At 40.0% G+C, this 26,657-nt stretch overlaps 3 protein-coding genes across 4 annotated transcripts; 2 read left to right on the plus strand and 1 right to left on the minus strand.

The window, feature by feature from the left end:
• Positions 1-12,081: 12,081 nt before the first annotated feature.
• Positions 12,082-15,738, plus strand: LOC9320082 (probable receptor-like serine/threonine-protein kinase At5g57670). Its single transcript, XM_021032341.1, has 11 exons — positions 12,082-12,381; positions 12,832-13,048; positions 13,133-13,206; positions 13,290-13,408; positions 13,483-13,595; positions 13,693-14,112; positions 14,180-14,431; positions 14,514-14,665; positions 14,752-14,979; positions 15,057-15,206; positions 15,328-15,738. Exons 2-11 carry the CDS (start codon positions 12,877-12,879, stop codon positions 15,553-15,555), a joined length of 1,908 nt encoding a protein of 635 aa, XP_020888000.1. The 5' UTR covers positions 12,082-12,381; positions 12,832-12,876; the 3' UTR covers positions 15,556-15,738.
• A 618-nt stretch (positions 15,739-16,356) lies between these two features.
• On the minus strand, positions 16,357-22,315 carry LOC9320083 (F-box/LRR-repeat protein At2g42730). The gene is made up of 3 exons (XM_021032157.1): positions 21,870-22,315; positions 18,645-18,997; positions 16,357-16,610 (listed from the first exon to the last, which is right to left on the minus strand). Exons 1-3 carry the CDS (start codon positions 22,313-22,315, stop codon positions 16,357-16,359), a joined length of 1,053 nt encoding a protein of 350 aa, XP_020887816.1.
• A 2,278-nt stretch (positions 22,316-24,593) lies between these two features.
• On the plus strand, positions 24,594-26,429 carry LOC9322142. Of its 2 annotated transcripts, none has more exons than XM_021030216.1 (3): positions 24,594-25,163; positions 25,669-25,845; positions 26,097-26,429. In XM_021030216.1, exons 1-3 carry the CDS (start codon positions 24,632-24,634, stop codon positions 26,285-26,287), a joined length of 900 nt encoding a protein of 299 aa, XP_020885875.1. In that variant the 5' UTR covers positions 24,594-24,631; the 3' UTR covers positions 26,288-26,429. The 2 variants fall into 2 exon arrangements, with proteins under 2 accessions (XP_020885875.1, XP_002884016.2); XM_002883970.2 differs by having other exon boundaries at positions 24,600-25,163; positions 25,669-26,028.
• Positions 26,430-26,657: the final 228 nt, after the last annotated feature.

The following is a 26,657-nucleotide window of genomic DNA, read 5'->3' on the forward strand; positions in this document are numbered from 1 at the left end:
TTCGACAAATGGCGCCCTGCGATTCTTGAACGCTATTTGCTTCACGCGCATCACTCATCTCGGGTTAGTTCCATTTTTTTTTTTTTTTTTGACACTCCATTCTGCGAACTGACTCGCCTTCCCGGGTTTGTGTATAATGCCAGGCTCATAGCGAATTTAACGACATGATCGAACATTACGAAGGGCTGGTCATTGGACGGGAGAAGGAGATTGACATGTGGAAAAAGAAGTTCTCAGCTCTTGAGGCTGAACTCAATTCTTCTGCTGGCTCCAAGCACGATCTGGAGGATAAGGTCGATAGGTTGACGTCTGAGCTGGCGCAGGTAAAGGGGGAGCTGCAAGACTACTACGACCGGAATTACAAACTCCAGGACGAACTTTCTGGCGTTCAGGCTAGACTTCATGAATCCGAATCAACCGCCGATACCCTGAACAACCAACTTATCGAGCTTGACGCGAAGTACAAGGCGCTAGCCAAGTTGCGTGATTCTGAGTTGGCAAGGTCGGCATCGAAGGCCAGAAAGGAGGTTAAGGGACGCGGGATGGAATTGATCCAAGGGGCCATTCGCTTCATGCAAACCGAGAAAGCTAGGTCGGACTTGGAGTCAGACATCAAGGAGCACGAAAGCAACCTGATTTTGCTGGATCAAATCCATGAAGCAGACTTCTCCGAGGAGCAAGAAAGGACTGAGCTGTCGACTAACCTTTCTGAAAAACGGAGTCGTTTGGCAGCTCTTCCCACTTCGATCTTCAACCCTCAGGACTTCGAGGAATTCTTCACTGAATCGCCTCCTATAAGTGAATCAGGTCTAGACTGGGCAGGTAATGCTTGGCTCCTGTTATTTATTACCTTTTCTTACTTTGTACCTTTAATTGACTGGAATTATAATTCCTAGGCTCAAGTGAGACGGAAAACGTTGTCCCGCCAGTAGTTCCTATGGTACCGGAGGTCACTCCGGAGGTTGGTTGTACCGTGGAGAGTGGATCAGGAGTTCCATCTGACCAAGCGGCTGCCAAGGAGGCGAATGAAGCTTCGACTGTTGGACCGGATTCCGAGGTGGCTGCTGCTCCGTAGTGGCTGTGTCCACTTTAAATTGGGAATTGTCCTTTTAATTTTAAGACTTAATTTCGAACTTGTCTTTGCCTAAGGAGGCTTTATTATTTATATTTTTTTTTAAAACAAGATATTTGCCTGAGGAGGCTTTTAAACCTTTCTAGGCTGTGACCCAAGGGGGTTTGGTTAAATTTATATGCGGGTTTACAAAGTCTGCTTTTAACCTTTTGTGGCCTTGTGGCAATGCTTTCGAGATTTTTAGGCTGATCAGACCTTTCTCTTTAGAATGCGAGAGCTGAGCTCGGCTTAAAGCGAGTTCCCCACTTCGGGTTTAGTCAACTCGAAAGATTTATTGGGCTTGGGCCTTAGAAACTTTTGCAGTTAATGCGACGGTTGCTCTTTCCCTTCTCAAGGAAAACGGCTCGTCTTTTAATGCAATAATTGCCTTTTCTCGATTTTCCAAAAATGGTTTAAACCACTCGGACACGCTATCATTAATGGATTTATGGTTCCAAGACAAACCCTAAATCATTATAAATAAAGGCTCATCTACCTCTAAGCTTTATTTAAACATGACTCTAGAATCTTACTTGAGAAATATTTTAAGAATGGAAAACGAAACAGTAGCCCCCGTTGATCCCGGCAGCCCACTCTTCCTTTCCGGCGACGGCTTTGAACCGGCCGGCGTTCTCTTCCCTCACGCCGTGTTTCACTTTCCTTCGAAGGAGAAGAAAGAGGCTTGTGATTTTATTGATAAGGTAACTATTAAAGTTTTTGATTTAAAAACTTCTTGTTTCGTCTTATTCACTCATTTTTATGTTAGGTTGCCGACAAGCACCGTCGCTTGTGTGAAGAGAGGCAGCGGCTGGGACTCAAAAGGCAGACGCTCGAGGCTCGCATCGCTCGGGTGGAAAGGAAGATACGGGCCTTGGAGAGCGATCCCTTTCAATGGGAGTGGCGGAACTTCGACTCCGTTGCTGAGATCCCGAAGATGCTTCAGATGTATCTCCGCGCTAGAGGAGTCCCGGGTCCCGTGAACGCCCCTGTCTGCGCCGTTTCATCCGACAGTGAAGAGGAAGAGGACTTGGAGGAGGAGGCCAGCAACTGCCGGAAACGCGTTCGGGATCGTTCCGAAGTGGAAGCCAAGAACAAGGCGTCCACTTCGGAGACTAAACCGGCGATGAAGGAGCCTGTTCCTGAGCCTCTCCCATAAATGTTCTTTAACATCTTCAATTCTTTTTTTTTTTTTTAAACTCGTAATGGGCTTCGGCCCCCTTTTATTTATGGAAACGCTTGCAACTTTCCTCTCTTTTAAAATATTCTCGGAGATGCGCCTTTTAATGCAGGATCTGTTCGAGGGCATGAATCTCTCCGCGAATCACTCCATTCCTTGGATAGAATCCGCAGCTTGCTAAGGATATGGGGTTCCTATAAATTATAGGTTCAATTTCTATTTACTTCTCACCCTTCTTTTCATTTTAGCAGGTATGGAGTTCAATCTTCGCTGTTCAGAATCTATGCCCGACTTCTCCAGAATCGGAATGATGAATGAAGATGTTCCAAATGAGCCAAACAGGCAGCCTCCTCCACTTCGCGACTTCTTGAGATCTCAGATCCGAGCCCCCTGTGCTTTGATCAGGGATCTCCCAATCAGAGACCAAGGAACGGCGACGGCGTTCATAGAGGCACTCGAGCTTCAACACCGGAAGCTTATGTCGGAAAAGAGGAGACTTCGGAAGAGGATTAACCGGATGCAACGCAGGCTTACTACAGTGTCAAGAGATCTTCACATCCTTGAATCTCACCCCGGAGAGTGGATTGAGCTTGGAATTTCTGACTTTGCTCGAATTCCGGACTGCATGATGCCGATCCTCGATCTTGCTGGTCAAGGAGTTGAAGTGTTCTGCTCACCAACAAGATTTCCATAATCCAAAGTGTACGATGAGGGACATTCCGTCTTTTAAATAACGCTCTATTTCCAATCTTTTGTATGTTCGCTTTAGCCGAACCTTCTATTTGCTTCACTTGTTCGCACAGTCGAAACTTTTTCCTTTAATAAAGAAATAAAACAAATTTTTATTAATAGCTGAACTCGCTTTCGAGTTGCCTACGTACCCATCTCGGGATCAAGCCACACCGTAGTTCATGTACAAAAATAATGCATATAGCTTTAAACATAAAATTTCTTTAAGTTGATCACATTCCAAGGTCGCTTGACTGGATTGTCTTCTAGGTCTTTTAACCTATAAACGCCGTTTCGAACCACCTCGGTAATAATGTAAGGTCCTTCCCAATTAATACCGAGTTTTCCGGCACCTTCTTCTTTTTTGTTGTCAAAGACGCGCCTTAATACGTAATCTCCCACGAAGAACGGCCTACTTTTAACCTTCGAATTGTAATACCGGGCTGCTGCCTGTTGGTAATTCTGGATCCGAATTAAAGCTTGATCACGCCTTTCATTTATGGTATCTAGTGAATCATTAAGCATTGCTGAATTTTCTTCCTCATTTAACGGTGCTTCTGTTCGGCGAAGTCCGGGCACATTGAGTTCAGCTGGTACTACCGCCTCCATGCCGTAAACCAAAGAGAATGGAGTTTCTCCTGTAGGTCGCCTAGGGGTTGTACGATAGGCCCACAGGACGGGTTGGAGTTCTTCATACCATCCTCCTTTTAGATGACTTAAGCGCTTCTTGAGGTTGCTTAATATTGTCTTGTTCGCGGCTTCAGCTTGACCGTTTCCTTGCAGATATCGTGGAGTAGAATAACTAACTTTAATTCCCCAGTCCGCACAAAAGGCATCAAACTCGTGTGAAATGAATTGCGGTCCATTATCAGTGACTATTTCGTATGGAATTCCATGTCTACATATAATGTTTTTCCAAATAAAGGTTTTCACCGCCGAATCCTTGATACCAACATACGCTTCAGCTTCAATCCACTTTGAAAAGTAGTCCGTAAGGACTAAAAGGTACTGTACACCCCGAGTTGATTTGTGTAATGGTCCAATGATGTCCATTGACCACCTCATGAATGGGTATGGGGCGGAAATGGAGGAGAATAACTCCGACGGTTGATGGATTAATGGCGCATGGAGTTGGCAGCGCTTGCATCTTTGGGCGAACTTAACACAATCTGTGATCATAGTGGGCCAAAAATACCCCATTCTTTTAACTTTAAAAGCCATAGCTCTTCCTGATGAATGACTCCCACATAATCCTTCATGCACTTCGCTCATGACGATTTCAACTTCGGGCCCAAAAATGCATAATAGGTAAGGGTCACTGATACCTCGTCTATATAACGCATCCTTTGACAGACAAAATTTCGCGCTAACGACTTTCATTTTCCTAGCCTGCCATTTATTCTTTGGGAGCTCACCTGTCATGATGTAGTGCTTTATTGGCTCCCTCCAGTCAGCCCCCCAGTCTTTAGCCGGAATTTGGTCAACCTTGTGAAATACTCGTGGCTCTGGCTCGGGATGTTCGTTTGGTTCAAGAACATCCTCCTCGATTAACGGTTCGGTTTCTAATATTGTTTCTGGAATTACATCTTCAGCTGAGGCAACAGGTTCCTTGTTAGATGTATTTGATCCCCTTGACTTCCTCTGTTTGTTGGGTGGCGGTTTGATCTCTGGTTCGCCACGGTCGCGTGCCGCTTCTCGAGACCTTGTAACGACGAGGGTTTCTTTGCTGTCTTGAATGCTTCGCTCCGAAATGCATTCCACTGGAATAACTCTTTTCAACTCAGGATCTGATGTTGATGCCAATGCTGCAAGTGCGTCCGCAGTTGTATTCTCTCCCCGAGGTATGCGGATTAGTTCGAATTTCGAGAAATTTTTAGATAAATCCTTCACCACTTCGAGGTACGCTTCCATTCTTGAGTCTTTGGCTTCATAGTCTCCATTAAATTGGTTAACTACTAATTGCGAATCGCAATAAGCTAATATTTCCTTAGCTCCAACTCCTTGTGCTAATCGAAGTCCGGCAATCAGGGCTTCGTATTCTGCCTCGTTGTTGGAGGCATTGAATAACAACCGGAATGATTGTTCTAGAATTTCTGACGTCGGAGACTCCAACTTGATTCCCACTCCGGATCCTTGTTTTGTTGAAGACCCATCTACGTGTAACTTCCAAGTTTGGTTCTCCGGTTGTCTTATCGTTCCAGGTATTGGTAGTTCGGTCAGGAAATCTGCTAAGACCTGAGCCTTCATACTGATCCGGCTTTTGAACTCTATGTCGTACTCGCTTAATTCCACCGCCCATTTCGCCAATCGTCCGGACTGGCTTGGACTATGAAGTATTGTTCGGAGTGGCTGGTTGGTTAATACCTCAACCGGATGGGATTGAAAGTACGGGCGTAGCTTTCGAGCCGATATCACCACTGCGAGTGCGAGTTTTTCCATCATTGTGTATCTGGTTTCTGGGTCCGTCATTGACTTGCTCACGTAGTAAATTGGTTTCTGCTCCCCACGGTCTTCCCGAACCAAGACTCCACTAACCGCGTGGTTCGAAACCGACACGTATAGATAAAGTTTTTCATCCACCTCCGGCTTGGACAATATAGGCGGAGTGGTTAAGTATGCTTTAAGCTGCCCAAAAGCTTCTTCACACTTCTCGTCCCAAAGGAATCCTTTGTTCCCTTTTAGAATTTGGTAGAAAGGCAACGACTTATCTGTTGACCTCGAGATAAAACGATTCAGAGCCGCAATTCTCCCAGTCAACCGTTGTACTTCTTTGAAGTTTCTTGGAGAGGGCATGTTCAGAAAGGCGTTGATTTGATTTGGATTGGCTTCGATTCCTCTTTCTGTCACGATATAACCAAGAAATTCTCCGGATGGGACTCCAAATGTGCACTTCGCCGGATTCAGTTTCATTTGATATTTATTGAGAATATCAAAACATTCCTCTAAATGCTTAACGTGATCCTCTTTCTTTAACGACTTAACCAACATATCATCTATGTAGACTTCCATTGTTTTCCCGAGATGATTATGGAACATCTTGTTAACTAACCGTTGGTAAGTTGCTCCTGTATTTTTCAAACCAAAAGGCATTACCTTGTAACAATAGATACCTCTATCAGTAATGAATGACGTCTTTTCTTGATCTTCGGGGTTCATCATTATTTGATTATAACCCGAGAAGGCGTCCATGAATGTTAATAACTCGTTCCCAGCGGTGGACTCTACAAGTCGATCTATATGTGGGAGCGGGAAACTATCTTTGGGACATGCTTTATTTAGGTCTGTGAAATCGATGCAAACCCTATCTTTCCCGTTCTTCTTTTTGACGACGACAGTGTTTGCTATCCATTCCGGGTATTGCACTTCTCTTATGGATCCTATCTTCAAAAATTTATCTACTTCGTCATTTACTATTTTGGCTCGTTCTACTCCGAGCTTTCTTCTTTTCTGTTTCACCGGCTTGAAGCTCGGATCTACATTTAGCTCATGACAAATTATACTTGGATCTATACCCGGCATGTCTGCTGCTGACCATGCAAACGATGTTTTGTTTCTCTTTAAAAGTTCGATCAAAGCTTCTTTTATTTGGCCAGTCAGAGTTGCTCCAATTCGAATTTTCCGGTCCGGCTTGTCTTCTTCCAACACCACTTCGATTACTACATCATCTTTCTTCTGCCCGCTAGGAAATTTTGTTCTTAGTCCCTCTTTTACGGGCTTCGTTAGTTGCTATTGAATCTTCATACGGTGGCTAGCTAGGTAACATGTCCGTGAAGCTTCTTGATCTCCCCGAATTGTTTCCACCCTATTTGATGTTGGAAATTTGATACATTGATGGTATGTAGAAGGGACTGCTTTCATTCGATAAATCCAGGGAGTCCCAAGGATGATGTTGTAAGCTGCGGGTTTATCGAAGACAACGAAGTCCACGATCTTCGATACCTTCTTGGCAAGGACCGGTAGCTTGATTGTTCCGAGAGACATGGCTGACTCGCTTGTGAACGCAACTAATGGAGATGGGGGTCCTACTATGTCTCCTCGGCTGATTCCCATTCTTTCTAGAGTACTTAAAAAGATCAAATCGACCGAACTGCCTGTATCTATAAGGATCCTTGATACTTCGAAGTTAGCCACGTCAAGGGTAATGACTAGAGCATCATCATGCGGCCTTTCGAGGTACCGCGTTTCTTCTTCATTAAATGATATTGATGTACCTTGAAAATCGACTTCTTCGCTTAAGTTTGCTTTGAGTAGGATATTTCGTCTATGTTTCTTGATGGAACTTATAGAATCTCCGCAAAACTTGGAACCTCCTAGAATCACATTGATCTTACCCTTCGAACTCCTTGGTTCTTCCTCGTTGGATAATCTTGGTCTTTTGGAATCTTGATCTTTGGAGTTTTCCTTCGCTTCGTGGTATTCCTTCACAAAATCTTTTATATTGAATTTGGAAAGATCTCCACTGGCCCAAAGCTCTGCGAGGTGCTTTTTAAGAACGCTGCAATCCTTGGTTAAATGCTCGGTTACTTTATGAATATCGCAATATAGACTTTCATCACGGACCCAAGTGTTTGATCTTCCTTTCCCTTGGAATTGCTTTCCGACGGTACTGTTGAAGGGTTGCGACCCAAATTTCCTTGGTCCTTTGCTTTCCCTAGACTCGAACTTCTTGGTAGGGACGGTGATTGCCGGCTTTTCTTGTTTATTCCTTTTGGCAAAACTTTCTTTTTCGTCCTCTACCTCCATCCAGTTATTTGCGCGGAATAGTGCATCCTGAATTGTGTCTGGTTTATGAAGTATTAAGTCTTCTTTAAACCTTGAATCATGTCGCAATCCTTTTCGTAGGACAGATAAAGCTGATTGCTGCGAGATTCTTGGGAGCTTTGATAGCACTCCTTTGAATTTGGTGATAAAAACTCGAAGTGACTCATTAGATCCTTGCGATAAGTTCCAAAGATCGGCATCCGAAACGCTTTTATCCATAAGGATGGAGTATTGCTTTAAGAATACGGCTGATAGTTCGTCGAAATTGCTGATCGAACCCGGCTCTAATTGGGTAAACCACATTAGAGCTTGGCCACATAGATTCTCCGAAAAAAGCTTGCAGTAGCCTGCGTCCTCATCAGCTTCATCCAACTCGACTCTTCCAGCAGCGATCAGAAAAGCTGCGAGATAGCTTTTTGGATCCTCCAATCCGCTGTAAGGGTCCAACTTGAGTTTCCGGGAATCTTTGATCCTCAAACTTGCAATTCGCGAGATGAAAGGTGTTCGCCTAGCCTCTTCAATGACTCGATTGATGTCTGGCTCCGAACTTGTAGCTTGATGAAATTTTGATTTCATTTCTTTTAATTCCTGGCTAACCTTCCTCATGGTCTCAAACTGGTCGAGGTTCTCCTGCTCGTATTGGGCTGCAAGTTGTTCTTCATCTCCGAGCTGTGTCTCTTCTTCCAACGTCTGAGCCACGTTATTAGTAGCACCAGGAGTTGTTTGTCCGCTGGTTTCATTTCGTGCAGCAGAACTTGGCGAGTTGAATATCCCTCTTCGGATTCCCACAAGGTTTCCTGCACTTAAAGAGCGAACACGAGTTTGTATAGTATTGACATTTTGACTAAGAGATACCTGGGATGTTTGCAACGTGTCGACGGCTTTTTCCACATCCGAGAACTTTTGTGATATGTCCGACATGGTTTGCTGCATAGCCTTGAGGGTTTCAGCCAATGATGTCTCAACGGTGTCTCCTCCAGACATTGTTGTTTATCTCGGAAGTGTGATAAAGGAAAAATCTGACCACTCAAGAATCCTAATCAATCCCCACAGACGGCGCCAAAATGTGGATGTCGGATTCACACACTCAAGTATTTTATTAAGTAGGAAAGATTATTCTTGAGGGACAAAAATGAATGTATAAAAACTTGTGAATTGCTACGAAAATTGCTATATTATTTCTCTCTTGAGAGGAAGATCCCTTTACATGGCCATTGGCCTTTATATTTATACATAGAGAATTGACATTAAAATGAATAATTAAGTACAATTATTCCCTCTTAAATGTGTCCGTTTTGATTCTTCGACTTTAATGCTCAACGTTTGAATTCGAGTTGACTCTGATCTTCGTGGGCCTCGCCTTTTCGGCCCAAATATCCTTGAACCATCTTACCCATGCCTTCTTCATCGAACTCATGTCGCAATGTAATCACTTCGGATTCTCGAAGTGGTGACAACCACTTCGACCATTCCTTCGGCTGATGGGCTTCATTCTTTACGGGCCACTATCTTGACTACGTGGCAATCTTTGGTTGGTCTCGTACTTCTGGTGCGGGATCCGACACCAACAGGTCCCAACGTTACTTTGACTTAACATTTTTGTTTGTACTTAGGTTGCAACAATAATAATATACGAGATTTTTGGGGGTGAACGGAGCTAGTCCTTTTATTAACGATAGTAGAGATCAAGAGATTACAGAAGGTTAGTTTCACCGCGGCGGCTATAAACTATCGGGCGAGCCGAGGACTTAACGTACGAAACAGAAAGAGAGAACACAAAAATGAGCGAAGCGGCGATCACGGGCTAGGCGACGATGTCGGGCTAGGCAGCGATTTAGGGCTAGGCAACGATTCTTCTTGTCTGCTAGTTAATAACCTCTAGATCCGACGTTAATTTTTTGGCTCGGCGGATAGTCTATAACCGCCGCGGTGAAACTAATTAACCATCTGTAATCTCTCGATATCTATTATCGTTAATAAAGGGACTAGCTTCGTTCACCCCCAAAAATTTCGTATATTATTATTGTTGCAACTCTAGTACAAACAATTTTGGTCCATAATGGATGATCTATGCATGAGCTGACCAATGGAGAGACGTCCTAGACTAGGACTCCCAGTGGTTGATCCATGCATGAGTTGAAAACTCATAATAGTTAATCGATGTACTGTCTACTAGGGGTGGGCCGGATCCGGATATCCGGCTTTTTTAAGGTATCCGGATCCGGATCCGGCCGGATCCGTCTTTTCATTATCCGGATCCGGATCCGCTCCACCCGGATATCCGGATTTAGGATATCTGTAAAAATAACCGGATACCCGGCGGATATCCGGATCCGGTTTTTTTTATATAAATTCTTTTTTATTAATATAAAATTAAAGAAACATATTTAAAAACAAATAATTTAACATAAATAATTAAAAATATTAGTAAAAATATTATTATTATATAAAAGATAATAAAAATTACTAATAAAATTTAAATAATAGTAATAAAATATTAAAAAAATATTAATAAAATTTAAATAATAGTAATAAAATATTAAAAAATATTATTATAATATAAAATATCTCGGATCCGGATATCCGGCTTTAATTTTTCTATTATCCGGATCCGGATCCGGCCGGATCCGCTTTTTCATTATCCGGATCCGGATCCGCCCCACCCGGATATCCTATTTTTTGGAGCGGATAGGAGCGGATCCCGGATCCCGGATAATTGGTCTCACCCCTACTGTCTACGCATATATTATTAGATTGTGCAGTGGCTACGACTGAGAGAATATTTGCTTGGCTTATTATTAGTATCCCCTATATATTAATAGAGAAACATTTAAAAAAAAAAACCTTAGCATCTTGTGTTATTAACAAGATTGCCACGCTGATGTGTCGCTCTCACAATGATTTGACTTCTGTTTAGATAATTACCCAATATTTATTAGACTATTTACAGAATTTGCCATTAGTCTCATACATCCATATATCCCATTAATAATTAAAAACATACACTTTTTGTTTATTTTATATTACTATATTTTTCTTTATATACATTTATATAAATTTTCTTTAGCGGATGGGTAAACAATCTTTTTATTTATATTTATGTTTATGTTTATATTTAAATGATAAAATATATATATTTGGTTCAAGAATCTCGAATTCAAAACTACAAAATCTTTACATCTTTCATAAATTTTTTACTTAAATAAATAAGATAATCTCCTTTCTGTATATGTTACGAATACTTAAAATCCTATTTTTTGGAGAAGTTCTAACTTTTCGAAAAAAAAACATTATAACCACATTTGTATATAAACCAAAATCTGGCCACATTATAACCATTTCGTAAATAATCCATTCATAATCTAAAAATCTTAGATTTGGAAAACTACAAAATCTTAGTTTGGAAACTATCAAATCTCATCTTTGCTAAATTTTGGATTTCTTATACTTATTAAAAAAAAAAATTTCTTTTTATACTACAAAATCTTGAAATCTTTAAAACATACGGAAAGACATATTACCATAAATTGTAACATTTCGTCAATACTTTTTTATCACGTTGAAGCTTTATTCAAAGTTCAAATATTTCACGGGTAAAACATATTCTTATATGAAATAGTCCCAAATTTGATTAAAACAAAAAAAAAATTGTAAGATGTTTCGTTTTACATAAACGGATCCTGTATCCCGAATAATAATTTTAATCAATAATTTTACTTGAATCACTTCATCCCGCACATCGTGCGGGTTGTTATCTAGTTATTTTATTAAAAATAACACGATAATTTTTTTCAGAATAGGTGTCGAATGAATTATTGGTTGTTAGATGTTAAAAAAAAAAAAGAATTATTGGAAGTTGATAATACAATATGTGGTCAAAACGTGATTCTTATGTCACATTCTTTTCGAAAACCTTTCTAACTTATTAGACATTGTTAGCGGATATACATATTCCGTTGTTCAAAAAAAAAAAAAAGCTGATATACATATTCAATAACTCTACTTTATTTCTTTAAAGAGAAAGTTTCTACGCAAACCAGTTTTTTTTTTCTTTTTTTCTTTTTTTCTCTTCTGTTTTTTTATCTAGCCGTTTCCGTGCCATAAGTGGCAGCTTTCAAGGCTCTTTGGTCGTCTTGGTTACGCTCTAAGCCCGAAATAGCCGGTGACCACACATATTCACTTGGGACTTGGCCCTTTTAAAACACCTAATTTCATGCCTTTTCCCGCTAAACTTGCCACTTTCTCCTAACCAACTCATTTATATTCATATAAAACCAACAACAACACACAAAAAAAAGCCCTCATTAATTCACCTTTCTTTTCCCTTAAATATTACCTTTATAAAAAAAATTGAAAAATTAAAAATTAAAAAAAGGAAGTAAATCGGAAAAACAAAATTGGTCCCCTGTCTTCTTTTGCTCACTGGACCCTTTTCTTGGCTTCGCTCAATCATACTATCTCTTTCTTCTCACCGACACTTTCTTCTTCTTTGATCATATCATTTTTATCTTCACTATATAAAAAAAATCAATCAAAATAAAGCCAATCTTCTTAAATTTCTCCAGAAGATAGATCAGCATTTACGTATTTCAGGTCCTCCAATGTAAGTTTTTTCACTTTCTTATTTGATAATTCTATTTGTGTCAATCTGGTTTTATTAGTCGTGGCAGGGCAGGTACAAAATACTGATGGCACATGGCAGCAAAACTATCAATTTATTTATGTCCTAAAGACAAAATTTAATGATAAAATACAAAGGATTTAGGTGATACTATGTTGTCTATTAATGCTCATCGTGTATCTCTTAAAAATCAAACTCTTTTTATTTTATTTTTTTTAATCAAATCTCCTTTGAATTTTCAAGTGTCTCTCTCTCAATACTCTGGAATTTTTTGTTTGTTTGTATCTGAGAGTTGTTGCAACATCAAGTTTCTGATTTTTCTATCTTTCAACCTCCCTATAAAATAATTATTTAGAGAATAACATAAAGTTTGGATTTTTTGTAATAATATTGATAACCCATTGATTACTTTGTAATTGCATTTTGTATTAGTTCTTCTCACAAAGAAAAAAAAAGTTTTGAGAGCAAAACAGAAAAATGGCAGTGGAGAAAGACAGAAAAGTGGATCATGTAAGTGTGAAGCAGAGGAATATTGTATTGGTTGGAATTCGAATTGATGAAAGTGGCAAAGAGATCTTGAAATGGGCACTTGAAGAAGTTGCAGAACATGGAGATTTTGTTGTTGTTGTCCATGTTTGTTTTACTTCTTGTAAGCTCTTACTCTTCTCCTTCTCCTTCTTGTTTTGTTCTTATGAAGTTTCTATTTACTAGATTTTGATTTATGATTTGATAGACCGTGCCTTGAAAAGCAAGTCATCGCTTGATCGGTATTTGAATCTTTACAGTGAATTCTGCTCAACAAAGAAGGTATATTTAGTTCTTTTTTCCGGGATTAGTTCGCGTAAAGACAAGATTTTGTGTAACAGAGAATATTTGGTTTTTGAGAACAGATTGAGCTCAAAGGAGAAGTTATGAAGGGAAATTCAGTTCTAGGGGTTATAGTTAAAGAGGCAAAGAGATACAACGCCATGTCAGTTGTTGTTGGAGTTAAACAACAAAGAAAATTAAGGTGAGAAAATCTTTAAGCAGAAACTTATTTAATTTTCTTGATAATCTCTTATTGATTTTAGATAATTTTATTAGTCTAAAAATAGCTAAAGGCTGCGCAAAAGAGCTTCCCTCAACAACCGATGTTTTGGCCATCCATAGAGGGAGTATAGTCTTTAGACGTTCCAACCATTACCAACTACCTCTTGGTTCGTTGGTTCTCTTTACAACCAGAATCTTTGAATCTATATAACTTTCTTCAAACTCGAATCGGTTTACCAGAAATGGGTTTGATTCTTCTTGCAGCTCAAAAGATGAGTTCAAGAACAAGTTCTGAACTTGCTGATGGATTTTCAGACAAAGAAAGCGAACTGAAATCCGAAGAATCGACGGTTAAAAGCAAAGAGCTTGCGAAAACAACGGGTCAAGAGAAGAGGAAGATTTCAGGAAGATCGCTATCTCTTCCATCGGTAGAGGTAGTAGACCAGACACCGGGCTGGCCATTGCTAAGAACAACCACTTTAGCTACTTCAATGGTTCAGCATCAGACTAGGAAAATATCAGTTGTCAATTGGGTCATGAGCTTGCCTGAACGATTTCCACATCATCCGAATATGACTTCTCAACCGAGCTTTTTCGATAAACAACTTAAAGACATACTAAAGGAAATAAACAGATGGTTCAGCTATGATGTTCTCAAGATAGCAACATCAAATTTCTCTTCAGGTACTAACTAACTACTCTGTTTTATCTTGTTAACAGCCACTTAATCGGATTCTTTTTTCGATTACAGAGAATCTAATCGGAAAAGGAGGATGTAACGAAGTGTACAAAGGGTTTCTTGAAGATGGAAAAGCCGTGGCGGTGAAGATCTTGAGACCATCTGTAAAAGAAGCAGTGAAGGAGTTTGTTCATGAAGTGAGCATAATATCTTCTTTGAGTCACCCAAACATCTCTCCTTTGATTGGTGTATGCGTTCATTACAACGATCTAATCTCTGTTTACAATCTCTCATCCAAAGGGAGTTTGGAGGAAACTCTTCAGGGTTAGCACAATACTACTTTATTCTCTTAAACATCTTGACACACAATCTCATAAAGAGTTCACTAATGATTCAATTTCTGCAGGTAAGCATGTATTGAGATGGGAAGAGAGATTCAAGATAGCAATTGGGTTAGGGGAAGCTCTTGATTATCTCCATAACCAATGTTCTAATCCTGTGATCCACAGAGATGTCAAATCTTCAAATGTTCTTCTCTCAGATGAGTTCGAACCTCAGGTATCAAAAAACTATTGAGAACTTGTAAATCTATTTAAGAACTCATAAAGATTTGACCTTTAACGGATCTATTTCTGCGAGAATAGCTTTCGGATTTCGGTCTTTCGATGTGGGGATCAAAGTCTTGTCTATACACGATACAAAGAGATGTGGTGGGGACATTTGGATATCTTGCTCCTGAGTACTTTATGTATGGAAAAGTTAGCGATAAAGTCGATGTATATGCCTTTGGAGTAGTTTTGCTTGAACTCATTTCAGGAAGAACTCCTATCTCATCTGATAGCCCAAGAGGACAAGAGAGTGTGGTCATGTGGGTAAGTGTTGGTTTTGTTTACGTGTAGTATAAGCAATTGTCATTGGAAAACTTAAAAAGAGATTACTTGGGTTGCAGGCAAAACCAATGATCGAAAAAGGCAATGCAAAAGAGCTCTTGGATCCGAATATTTCTGGGACTTTCGATGAGGATCAGTTTCATAAGATGGTTCTTGCTGCTACACATTGTCTCACAAGAGCAGCCACTTATCGTCCCAATATCAGAGAGGTTAATTACTCTAATTTTGCAGACTTATAACCTAATTTTAAATGTTGGATCCTCTGTTTTACCCATGAATTGTGCCAAGATCTCTAACCTTTTAGTCACATATCCAATAACATTTCTGTAGATATTGAAGCTGCTAAGAGGCGAAGATGATGTCTCGAAATGGGTAAAGATAGTAGAAGAAGACGAAGATTGTTTCGACGACGAGGTTTACCCAAATTCGAACACAGAATTACACTTGAGCCTCGCGATGATCGATGTGGAGGATAATGACTCTGTGTCAATCAGTAGCTTGGAGAGAAGTAATAACAGCCTTTTTTCTTCTTCTTCCTCTCAGGAGCTTCAGTCTTAATTAGGGTTTGTGCGTAGTGTCTCCAGTTCACTTGAGGATCACGTCATCTCTCACTGTATCTGCACTCAATATATCACTTCTCCGACTTGGCTTTTTGCAACCATTGTCGGAAAAGTGTTTTTAACGTGACTAAAACTAATGTCTAATTTTAAAAATCAGATATAAGGTATTAATTTTCATGAATTAGTAAGGCACAATTGCTACGACTTGGCTAGCTAGAACACGGGTTATTTCATAACCATTAATCATTTTTATAGTAAGTTTCTCTTGTCAAATATGACACAAATTTTAGTCATTATTAAAAATTAAATTCAAAAGTTTCCGGTTGGTTCAAGTTCGTAATGTTGGTTGTAGAGGAGGGTTTAAAAGACTCTCTTGGCAAGAAAAATAAAAATAGACTGAAATTAATCACTCAGTATCTCATGTTTTGTAAAACACCAAATACTAAGACATAAAAAATCATGAGTGATTCAAAAGGCCTTGGAAAAACCATAGACGAATTACTATTCACTAGTTTTTTGGTTAAGAATGACTTGGATCTTGCATTTTGGTGAAACTCTTCGAAGCACATATTTAGGCGATGTATATCGATGGGTACTTTGAGTTTATTTGCAGCACATATTTAGGCTTTTGAGGCCTTTTTTTTTGTAGGAAGACTTTTGAGGCCTTTGAATAATAATTGTTTGATTTTTGGGGCCTTTAAAATAGATTTTTTTCTACAAAATTTGTTTTAAAAATTGGTGGCCCAACACCAATGTATCTTGGGTTTGTGTGAAGGACCGGGTCTGACCACAGCGACTCTCATGCTCCTAAATGGTTTATCTTTTTCTTTTCTTTTAATTGAGCAACAAATGTGAGAAGAATGTAAAAGGAAGTACGTAGCAGACTGACCTCAAGGAAAACACTAGATAAGTGAAGGACCCTAACGTTACTGATTGCATTGATGAGATGTATCATATCAACGTGAACACCAATTCCATATGTTGTTACCGATATTCCCCCTCGGTACAACATATGATCGAGTCTAGCTTCAACGAGGGAATCCAACTTAACATCTAGAAACATGCTCCCAAGTTCATACGAAAGCTCAAAGAAGGCAAGATTGGGAAAATCAAATGAAATTATCCGGTCATAATTAAATCGGACTCGTAGTCTCTTTAGAGATGGAGACGACCATTGTATTTGTACCGGATGGTGCTCCTCAGATATCAATTCCTCAAAATCAAATTCTTTGTTAAGAACACCTTAGTAGTTGTAAAAGGTATTTCTTATTGATCATATGCGACGGCCAAGTGCCTTATATACAAGAGAGTGCGCGTTAACCTAATCCAACAAACCGACTTATATTTGTCGATATATACTAAGCCCAAGTAGGCCCAATACCCTCCCTCAAGGTGGCGTGTGGAGATTACACACACCCAGCTTGACCAAAAATGCTTCAAACTCTTTACGACCCAAAGCTTTGGTCATGATATCGGCGAGCTGAGATGTTGTGTGGACATGTTTAGTGACAATAACCCCGCGATTGATTTCATCTCGTATGAAGTGAACATCTTTCCTGACATGTTTAGTACGAGCATGAAAGACAGGATTCAAAGCTAGACTGATCGCCGATAAGCTATCGGAATTGAGAGTGATAGGAGCTGAGCATTCAATACCAAGAGCCGGAAGTAATTCTCGCAACCAAAGAAGTTCTTGCACTGTGTCTGCCATGGCGCGATATTCAGCCTCACAAGACGATCGTGACACAACATCTTGTTTCCGTGTCTTCCAAGATAATGGAGAATCTCCTAGTTGAATGAACCATCCTGTTAGTGAGCGACTAGTAATAGGGCAGGACGAGTGATCTGCATCACACCAAGCTGTAAGAACCAAAGGCGTGTTAGCTTTGAGAAGAATGCCTTGGCCCGGGCTGTGTTTCAAGTAACGAACAACGCGGAGTGCAGCTTCCCAGTGGTCCTGTTTCGGGGCATTCATAAATTGAGCAAGAATATGAATCACATAGGAGAGCTCCGGTCGTGTGTTGCCAAGATATATTAACCGACCAATCAAGCGACGATAACGGGACGGCTCCGACATTTGATCACCAGTTGCGAGAGCTAGCTTGTGATGTTGCTCAAGCGGGAAGGTGGCTGGCTTTACTCCGAGAAGACCAGTCTCTGAAATTATTTCAAGGGCATACTTGCGTTGGCATAAATAGATCCCCGTGGGGCTGCGGGCAACTTCAATGCCTAAGAAGTAACGCAAAAGTCCGAGATTTTTCATATGAAAGCACTGACTAAGATAGGCCTTGAACTCGTTGACGACATGGAGAGAGCTGCCTGTGATTATCAAATCGTCGACGTAGACAAGGACGTGAAGACGAGTAGTATTGGTCGCAAGTATAAACAAAGAGTAGTCTGACATGTCTTGTTCAAAGCCAAAATTCTTCAAAGCAGCACCAAGCTTAGCAAACCAACAACGCGGTGCTTGCTTAAGTCCATATAGAGATTTCCGTAGGCGACAAACCTTACTTTTGTCATCAGTACGAAACCCGGGAGGAAATTGCATATAAACTTCTTCGGTAAGGTCACCGTGTAAAAACGCATTGTGGACGTCCATTTGGTGAACTTTCCAGTCCAAAGAAGCTGCTTGTTGTAGAAATGCTCTTACTGTAATCATTTTAGCGACAGGTGCAAAAGTTTCCTCATAATCAATACCTTCGGTTTGATGGTTGCCAAGAACAACGAGACGCGCTTTATGACGTTCTAGCGTTCCGTCAGCATTGAACTTGAGGCGAAAGACCCATTTGCAACCGAGAGCTTTCTTTCCGGGTGGAAGATCTTCAACTGTCCATGTACCATTGTCTTCAAGAGCTACAATTTCATCTTTGACAGCGTATCGCCAATTTTCATCAAGGACAGCCTCTTTGTAGTGTTGAGGCTCATATCCAGAACTAATAGCTGCGAGATATGCTTGATAGGTGGGAGAAAACTGTGAAGATGAAACAAAATTGTCCAACGGGTAAGGAGTATTCGTTGGTGGCGGATCGTGAAGCAACATCAACACATAGTCAGAAAGTTTTGTAGGCAATTTTTTCGGTCGCTTACCAACACCAAGTGGTTCAGGTTCAGGTCCGTATACAGGTAATGATTCAGTCGTGACTGGTAGCGTGATAATTTCAGAATCACTATGTTGTTCATCATCGGAAGAAGTGGAGGACGACGAGACTTCAGTAGACAAAGTTTCTGTTGGAGATTCAGTCTCGGGCTGCGTAGTAGTAGTAACAGGTTGCAAATTCGTGTTCTCAAGCTGACAAGAAGATGACGGAATCACAGTAGGTGGTGCGACAGATTCCGGAGAGCTGTCGTCAAAATCATCAAAGATAAGCGGAGAAGAAGAAGTCTCCGGCGGAGAGAATTGAGAAGACAGTGAAGAATTCGCAAAGGGGAACTCAAATTCACTAAAAATAACATCTCTTGACACAGAAATTCTCCCAGTTTCAATGTTGTAAACTCTCCATCCCTTCTTTCCAAAAGGATACCCAAGAAAAACTGATTTCGTGCTACGTTGTGCAAACTTATCACCGCCGTGTTTTTGATTGTGGACGTAACAAAGACAGCCAAGAACACGAAGATGATTCAAAGGTGGTGGCCGATTGTAGATGAGCTCAAATGGCGTTTTTCCTTTAAGAATTGCAGTGGGAGTACGGTTGATCAAGTAACCAGCGGTTAGAGCACAATATCCCCAAAATTCAATCAGTAAATCAGCTTGAAACATGAGAGCACGGGCTACGTTTAAAATGTGACGATGCTTACGTTCGACCCTACCATTCTGTTGAGGAGTTCCAACGCAAGAAATCTCATGAATGATACCATTTGCCATGAAGTAATCGGATAAACAAATGAATTCGGATCCATTATCATTTCGTATAGTTTTGACTTTGGCGGAAAATTGTCTTTCAACTAACACAAGAAAATTCTTGAGATGAGTTGGTGCATCTTTCTTAGATGGTAGTAGGTATATCCAGACCGCACGAGAGTAGTCGTCCAAGATAGTAAGAAAATATTTAGAACCGCAAATAGCCGATGTCCGATAAGGATCCCATAGATCACAGTGAACCAATTCAAATGGAAAAGTGGTTTTATTACTACTCAAAGGAAAAGAATCTCGCGTCTGCTTAGCGTGAATACAAATGTCACACGCCGTGGAATCAAAGCTACTACTACTAAATTTAGAAAAATGCAACATCTCCAAAGCCTTAGAAGAAGGATGTCCTAAACGACGATGCCAAACGTCAGCTGGTAATGACTCCATTGATTGAACCGTCGCCATTTTTGTATCCACTCCTCTAAAAAAATATAGCCCATTTTCTTGCTCACCGGCGCCAATCAGCGTTCTCGTGATGCGATCCTGAACAATACAAACCCGGTCAGTTATCTGAAACACGCATCCTCTATCTCTAGTCAACTGTGAGACTGATATAAGGTGACATTTAAGTCCATCAACAAAAAGAACTTCCTGAAGCCGTAGAGAAGAACCCAAAACAACACGTCCATATTTAGTAGAAGACGTATATCGACCGTCTGGAAGTTTTATTAGAAGTGGTGCCATTTCACAAACATCAATCAAAAAATCAAGCGTACCCGTCATGTGATTTGAAGCTCCTGTATCAATCACCCAAGATTCAAAAAAATACTTACCAGAGAGTGGCTGTGTAGAAGTGGCTTTCCTCTCCGCAAGCATGTGTTGGAGCAGCTTCCAATCCGGATCACTTAAACCGCTAATCCCGACCCGGTCTGCATCCGTTAATGGTGGATTATTTGGCAATGCAGCAACATTAAGCCCGAAACCAGAGACAGCAGCAGGCGTTGTCAAGACATGATTTGCACGAGCTAGTTCAGGTCCTTTGCTCATCGTCGAGCCTGCTGAAATCGTCAATGTTCCACGCCCAGCACCACCGGAATTCTGATTGCCTTTAAACGAATTGTTTCTGTTTTTATTACGAGGTGGTTTTCCTTCTCCCCACCACTCGGGATAACCAATTCGCCTAAAACAATTCTCAGCCACATGTCCATTTCGACCACAGTTTGAACATGTTACTTTTCCTCCTTTGTAATCGGCTCCGAAATTTCGTGAAGAAGTGGTTTGCACCGCAAAGCTCATTCCGTCACTTCTTTCATCATTCAAACGGCCCAGCAGCTTCGATTCTTCGTCTTGGGTCAGAGAGTTGTACGCTTCTTCAAGCGTTGGAAGAGGAACCCGAGAGAGAAGAGCTGATTTGATGGCGCCGTACAGAGAGTCGTCAAGTCCCATAAGGAACTGGTGAAGCTTGTCTTCCTCACGTTCCTTTCTTATTTCTTCCATTGTCTTTGCCTGTTGGTAGTCGGCAAGACTCCTCCACAGCTGAGTTAGTTTCCCATAATAAGCTTCGATAGCGAGTCCCTTTTGTCTGCAATTCGCCAATTCAGTCTTGAGACGTTGGACCCGCTGACCATTCTTCACGCCAAAACGCTTCTGGATGTGTGTCCAAAGCTCATGGGAGTCATCAGTGTGGGACAAGGAAGAGGATAAACTTTCATCAATTGTAAGCTTGATCCACGAAACAACGAGTGCATTGTTCGCTATCCAATCCTCAAAGTCTGGTGATGTCTCGTCGGGCTGTGGTATAGAGCCCTCGGCGAAACCAAATTTCTTTCGCGCTTTCAACGCAAGCCTCAGATTGTTTGCCCATTCGTCGTAGTTAGGGCCACGCAACAAAGGCTTGGAAATCAAGGTTCCTGGATTATCTCCAGAAGTTAAATCATACGGTGAGATCCTGCGACGAGTTTCAACACGAGCTGCAGTGACCACATCGGTGAGAGCTGATGAAGTAGCCGACGAGGTGTTTGAAGCAGTAGCCATCGCAAGAGAGATTTGACTAGGAATAGAGTCAGAATCTTAGGTCCAAGAAATCGAAAAAAATAAGAACAGAGATTTTATGTGTAGCGGAATTTCAAGATCACAGAGATCGAAACAAACCCTTTTGTAGTTTAGGTTTGCTCTGATACCATGTTAAGAACACCTTAGTAGTTGTAAAAGGTATTTCTTATTGATCATATGCGACGGCCAAGTGCCTTATATACAAGAGAGTGCGCGTTAACCTAATCCAACAAACCGACTTATATTTGTCGATATATACAAAGCCCAAGTAGGCCCAATATTCTTCCAGAAGAGGGCAACGAGATAGAAGTGTTCCAACGAAATTATTATCTCCATCAAAATCAACTGAGTAAAGACATAATTTCCTAAGCATAGGAAGAGAAACATCCTGATCACAAAGCTTGATTATAAACCGACTTCCTAGTCTCAGCTTAACCAATGTCTTGCTCATCAAGTTCAACGTAAACACTGGTGGAATTTTTCCAAGGAAAGTGATGACCAGATCAAGATCCACAACACCACGGTCGAGAATATTACATATCCAGTTCTGAACATGAGCTCGGTCAAGAAATCCTCGAACACCAACATGACTCTTTAAAGTGACCTTCTTTAAACACGAACCGCCTTGCAGATTAAGCAAGTTTGAAACGAAAGCCGTGAATCTCTTCGAAGTTTCACCCCCGTGCCTGTTTCGTTTAGCCTCGTGGTCATCGAGATCGAGATTGTAAACGAAAGCAAGAACATTCCTCCATCTCTTCGAGAGCACTGAGGTTGAAGCTGCTTGTTTTGTGGAGATGAAGGATAGGATGCATCCAATAAGCTCATCTGGTAGACGGCTGATTCTATCTTCAGCATCCATTATTACTCAAACCCTAAAACACAAAAATTCTTAGCAAGAACTAAACTTAATATCGGGTTTTAAATAGTGCAATTTTTGATGGGTTTTTATAACTATATTCGTGGGCTTTAAGTTAACAAAATATTTCTTAAGTTGAACTATTTTTTTATCGTGGAACTCCCCTTTGCCCATTGGTTGACCAAAGGTTGATTAATGCTTCTACACCAAGAAGTCTGGGGTTCGAGTCCCAGATATTGCGATTTATTAACAAATTTGCAGATTAATGGAGACAAGTGTGCAAGAGATCTCCAGCGATGTACAATTATAGCCGTTTGTCAGGATTCTACGCATAGAAGGAAGTGTCGCCAGGTCGTAGATCATTGAAGGTATTCATCAAGATCACAAAGAAGGAAGTGTAGTCTGTCGTGGATCTAGTAAGGGTCGGAAGGAATTGTCAGTTGTAGAGTCGTCTATGTAACAGTTCTCATAATTTGCAATTAATAATAAATCTTGACGACAAAAAAAAAAAACTATTTTTTATTAGTGAAATTTTTGGTTTTGGGTAAAAAAGCCTAAACAATGACAAAAGTGTTTTTTCTTTCTTAAGAAATGTTTATAGATTTGGTAACTGTTTTGTGAATTTTTTAATATGAAAACTTTATCTTATTATTGTTGTTGTTTTTTTTTGCATAAAAATTAAAAATTAGTAAAAACATTCTATTTTTCTGTTAGGACATTTGGAAACTTCGGACCGGCCCTCTTTAATCTTTTAGTAACAGATCCAATAACATTTCTGCAGATGTTGAAGCTGCTAAGAGGCGAAGATGATGTCACGAAGTAAGGCTATATAGAGGTTGTAGTAAGGCTAATGGCTTTCGATGTGGTGGTGATTTGTTTATAACGTTAACTTTGCTCTGCGCTGGCGGACCTCGGGTAATGAACTTGGTAGAGGGAGCACGCATCGTTGGCTTCATTTGGCGTTTGAAGTTCCGTTCAAGGTAAAGCTCATGGATATGATCTAAGAATCGCTCTCACATGTCGCAGAGAGAATGTGATCGAGGGTTTGACGTTCTACACCGTTGACAGTTCGGTCTCGGGCTTCATGTAAAAGACTTCTAGTGCTAAATTTCTTTCGCATCTTGGCGTTTATAATTCGCAGTCGCCCTTCTCCTTTTGCACCGCATCCGAGAAAAACAACAAATTCGTCATCGCTTCATTCAACTCCTGTAGTATCATCGCTATAGTTGAGTGGATGGACCGAAAGTGTGGTTACTTGTTTTGTTTTATGGTTCCGTATTTTTATCTTTTTACCATGGAATCCTTTGTCTAGGTTACTAATTATTGATTAACCTAAATTGTTTTAATTTTTATGAAATATTTACATTCTTAGAAAAAAAAAAAAAAAAAAAAAAAAAAAAAAAAGATAAAAAAGAAGAAGATGATGTCACGAAATGGGTGAAGATAGTAGACGAAGATTGTTTCGACGACGAGGTTTACCCAAATTCGAAAACAGAATTACAATTGAGCCTAGCGATGGCCAACGTGGAGGATAATGATTCTGTGTGAATCAGTAGCTTGGAGAGAGTAACAACAGCCTTTTTTTTTCTTCTTCCTCTCAAACAAATTTTTTTTTTTTTTTGTCAACCACACATTAATTAATAAATAACTCCTAGATTGGTTGTCCAATTAGAAGAAAAAGAGTTTACAAAAGATATTTCAGAGAATAAAAGTCTAGAAGAACGGGCTAAGCAGTCCGCTTTAACATTACATAAACAAGAAATAAGAGAAAGCGAGAAGAAAGGAAAATAAGCGCGGTGTAAACCAAACTCATCCAGCAGATTGGAGAAAACGGGTCATTCATCAGGTGACTGTATCATCGAGACTAATTCTTTCTCTCAAACAAATTTTAAAACTAAAGGAAAAAAAAAACTATTTTGCAGTGACTGAAGAGATTTAAATAATTGAGCTATAAATTAAAATCAAAGCTATAATACGAAATTAATTAGGAAAAAAGAAAGAAAGAATCTTCTGCAATTCGAAATCCCTTTTGGTACGTCCATGTCTGTCCGCCATGGAAATGATGCCATCTGTTAATAATACTCTTCAATTATTCAAGTTATTACTTTTAAAAAACGAAACCCTTAAGCATTTTATAGAAATTGAAAGCTACAAGTTTGGAACAATTGAACAAAACATGCAAACAAACAAAAACGTTGAATTTGAATTTAAAGCTCCCACTACTATATGTTAAAGTGTTTATTAAAGTACACTTTCTGGGCCCAATAATACATTTAACGGGCCACCAAATACTAGTTTTCACTACGTGTGCATCACCAAATGTTTAACGTTCGCTCACCAACTTTCTTTTCCATAAGTTGGTCTTCGTCGTACCCAATTTATTTCTCTCTACCCGTTTTTTCTCTTATTTCAAAAAAAATGTCCCCGTCGTTTTGCTCCGGCCGATGCTCCGCCGCTCTCTTCCTCGTAATCTCCGCCGTTCCAATAGCTTACCTCATCTCCTTAGAGCTAGCCGTTCCTTCTACACACGTCTTCTCTTACCAAAGCTCTGGCTTCTTCCGCGAGTGCGCCAAATGGGACGATGTTGGTCGGAGATTCCTCGTCTCCTTCATGGACGGTGGCGGAGTCGGCGAGATTGTTCCTAAAGATTCCGACGACGTTCTTGAAGAAGTCACTTTGGTCAAAGATGTTGACCTCGCCGGTAACGCTTCCCTAGGAATCGTTATCGACCGTGTTAGGAACCGTCTCCTCGTCGCCGTCGCCGACTTGCTTGGAAACCGGTATAGTGCTTTAGCAGCCTATGATTTGTCCACGTGGCGTCGTCTCTTCCTCGCCGAGCTTAGTGGTCATAGTAAGATTCTTAACCGTCCGATTTCATCAACTCTCCGTTAGTGATTTTCTATATAAAAAAAATTTGCTAGAGATTTTTTCCGATTTAAACCGAACGGAACCAAAGTTACGGTTATGTTCCGATTCAAATTGAACAAAACCAAAATTCTCAATCCAAAAACCGAACTATATATTAATTTGGTTTAAATGGATTTATTTCCTTTATTGTTTTTTCTTATTTAAAAAAACAAATCTGAATCCAAACCGCACCAAAAAAAAAAACTTTCTAAAACCGAAGTTTTTTAAAAATTAAGGATATACATATTTGACTAAAACACGAATCCAAACCGAAACCAAAACTGTACCAGATAATCCATTATAGATTAGGTTTTAGCTTCATACACCACTATTCATAATGTATTGTGGGTTAGGTCTTACTGTCTTAGTAATAAACCAAACAATGTTCAATTTGAATGAAACAATTGTATAATAGATTAACATTCTATGAATATATATGATCAATGTAGGTAAAGAGAAAACGTTTGCAGACGATGTTGCCGTTGATGAACAAGGCAATGCTTATGTGACTGATGCAAAAGCTAGTAAAATTTGGAAAGTTGATGTTAATGGAAAGCTTGTGAACACTATTACAAGTTCTCTCTTTACTCCACCTGGATGGTACAATAACCTTGTTACTCTAAACGGCATTGTTTATCACCCCGACGGCTTCCTTATCGTTATTCACACTTTCTCTGGTTACTTATACAAAATTGACTTAACCAATGGGGATGTTAGTAATCAAGTTACTGTCATTGATGTTTCTGGTGGTACATTGAGGTTTGGAGATGGGCTTGAGTTGTTGTCTCCAACCAAAATTGTTGTTGCAGGTAATGTTTAACATCTTTAGTGAAGTTATTATTTTTAAGCTTATACCAATGAATGTGAGTGTTTTCAGGTAGCTCGTCTTCGAAACTGGTGGAGAGTTCAGACGGGTGGAGAACCGCTTCTGTGACGGGTTGGTTCAGCAGCGGTATGGTTCATCGGTTAGTCTCGTCGGCTACAGTGAAGGAAGGAAGAGTTTATTTAAACCACATTGTTGGATTTGGGTCTAAAAAGAAACACGTACTTGTAGAGGCTGTGTTTTAGAGATGTCTTAGTTCTAAATCTCTTCTTAAATTGTGTGCTAATGATCTCTATATGATTCTATTGAGATCTGATGTAAAACTTTTTAATCCTCAAATTTCTGTTAATCTATTGGATAATCATCCATTAGAAGATCTTGACATCATTCTATTTACAAATATCAATTAGAAGACTTCAACCAAAACTTAAATTAGTGACTTCCTATAATTCATTCTATTTTTTAAAAAATTGGTTCCATTTTTTTTCTTTTATGTGTTCTTAAAGTTTTGCAGCTGACTTAACAGGTTTAAAAATGTATTATTGTTGATTTTGCCATTTTTCATCTAAATCTTTTGAAAATGCCATTTTCACTAAAATCTTACGGATTTACTAT

This window comes from Arabidopsis lyrata, assembly GCF_000004255.2.
Source record: "Arabidopsis lyrata subsp. lyrata unplaced genomic scaffold ARALYscaffold_3, whole genome shotgun sequence".
NCBI lineage: Eukaryota > Viridiplantae > Streptophyta > Magnoliopsida > Brassicales > Brassicaceae > Arabidopsis > Arabidopsis lyrata.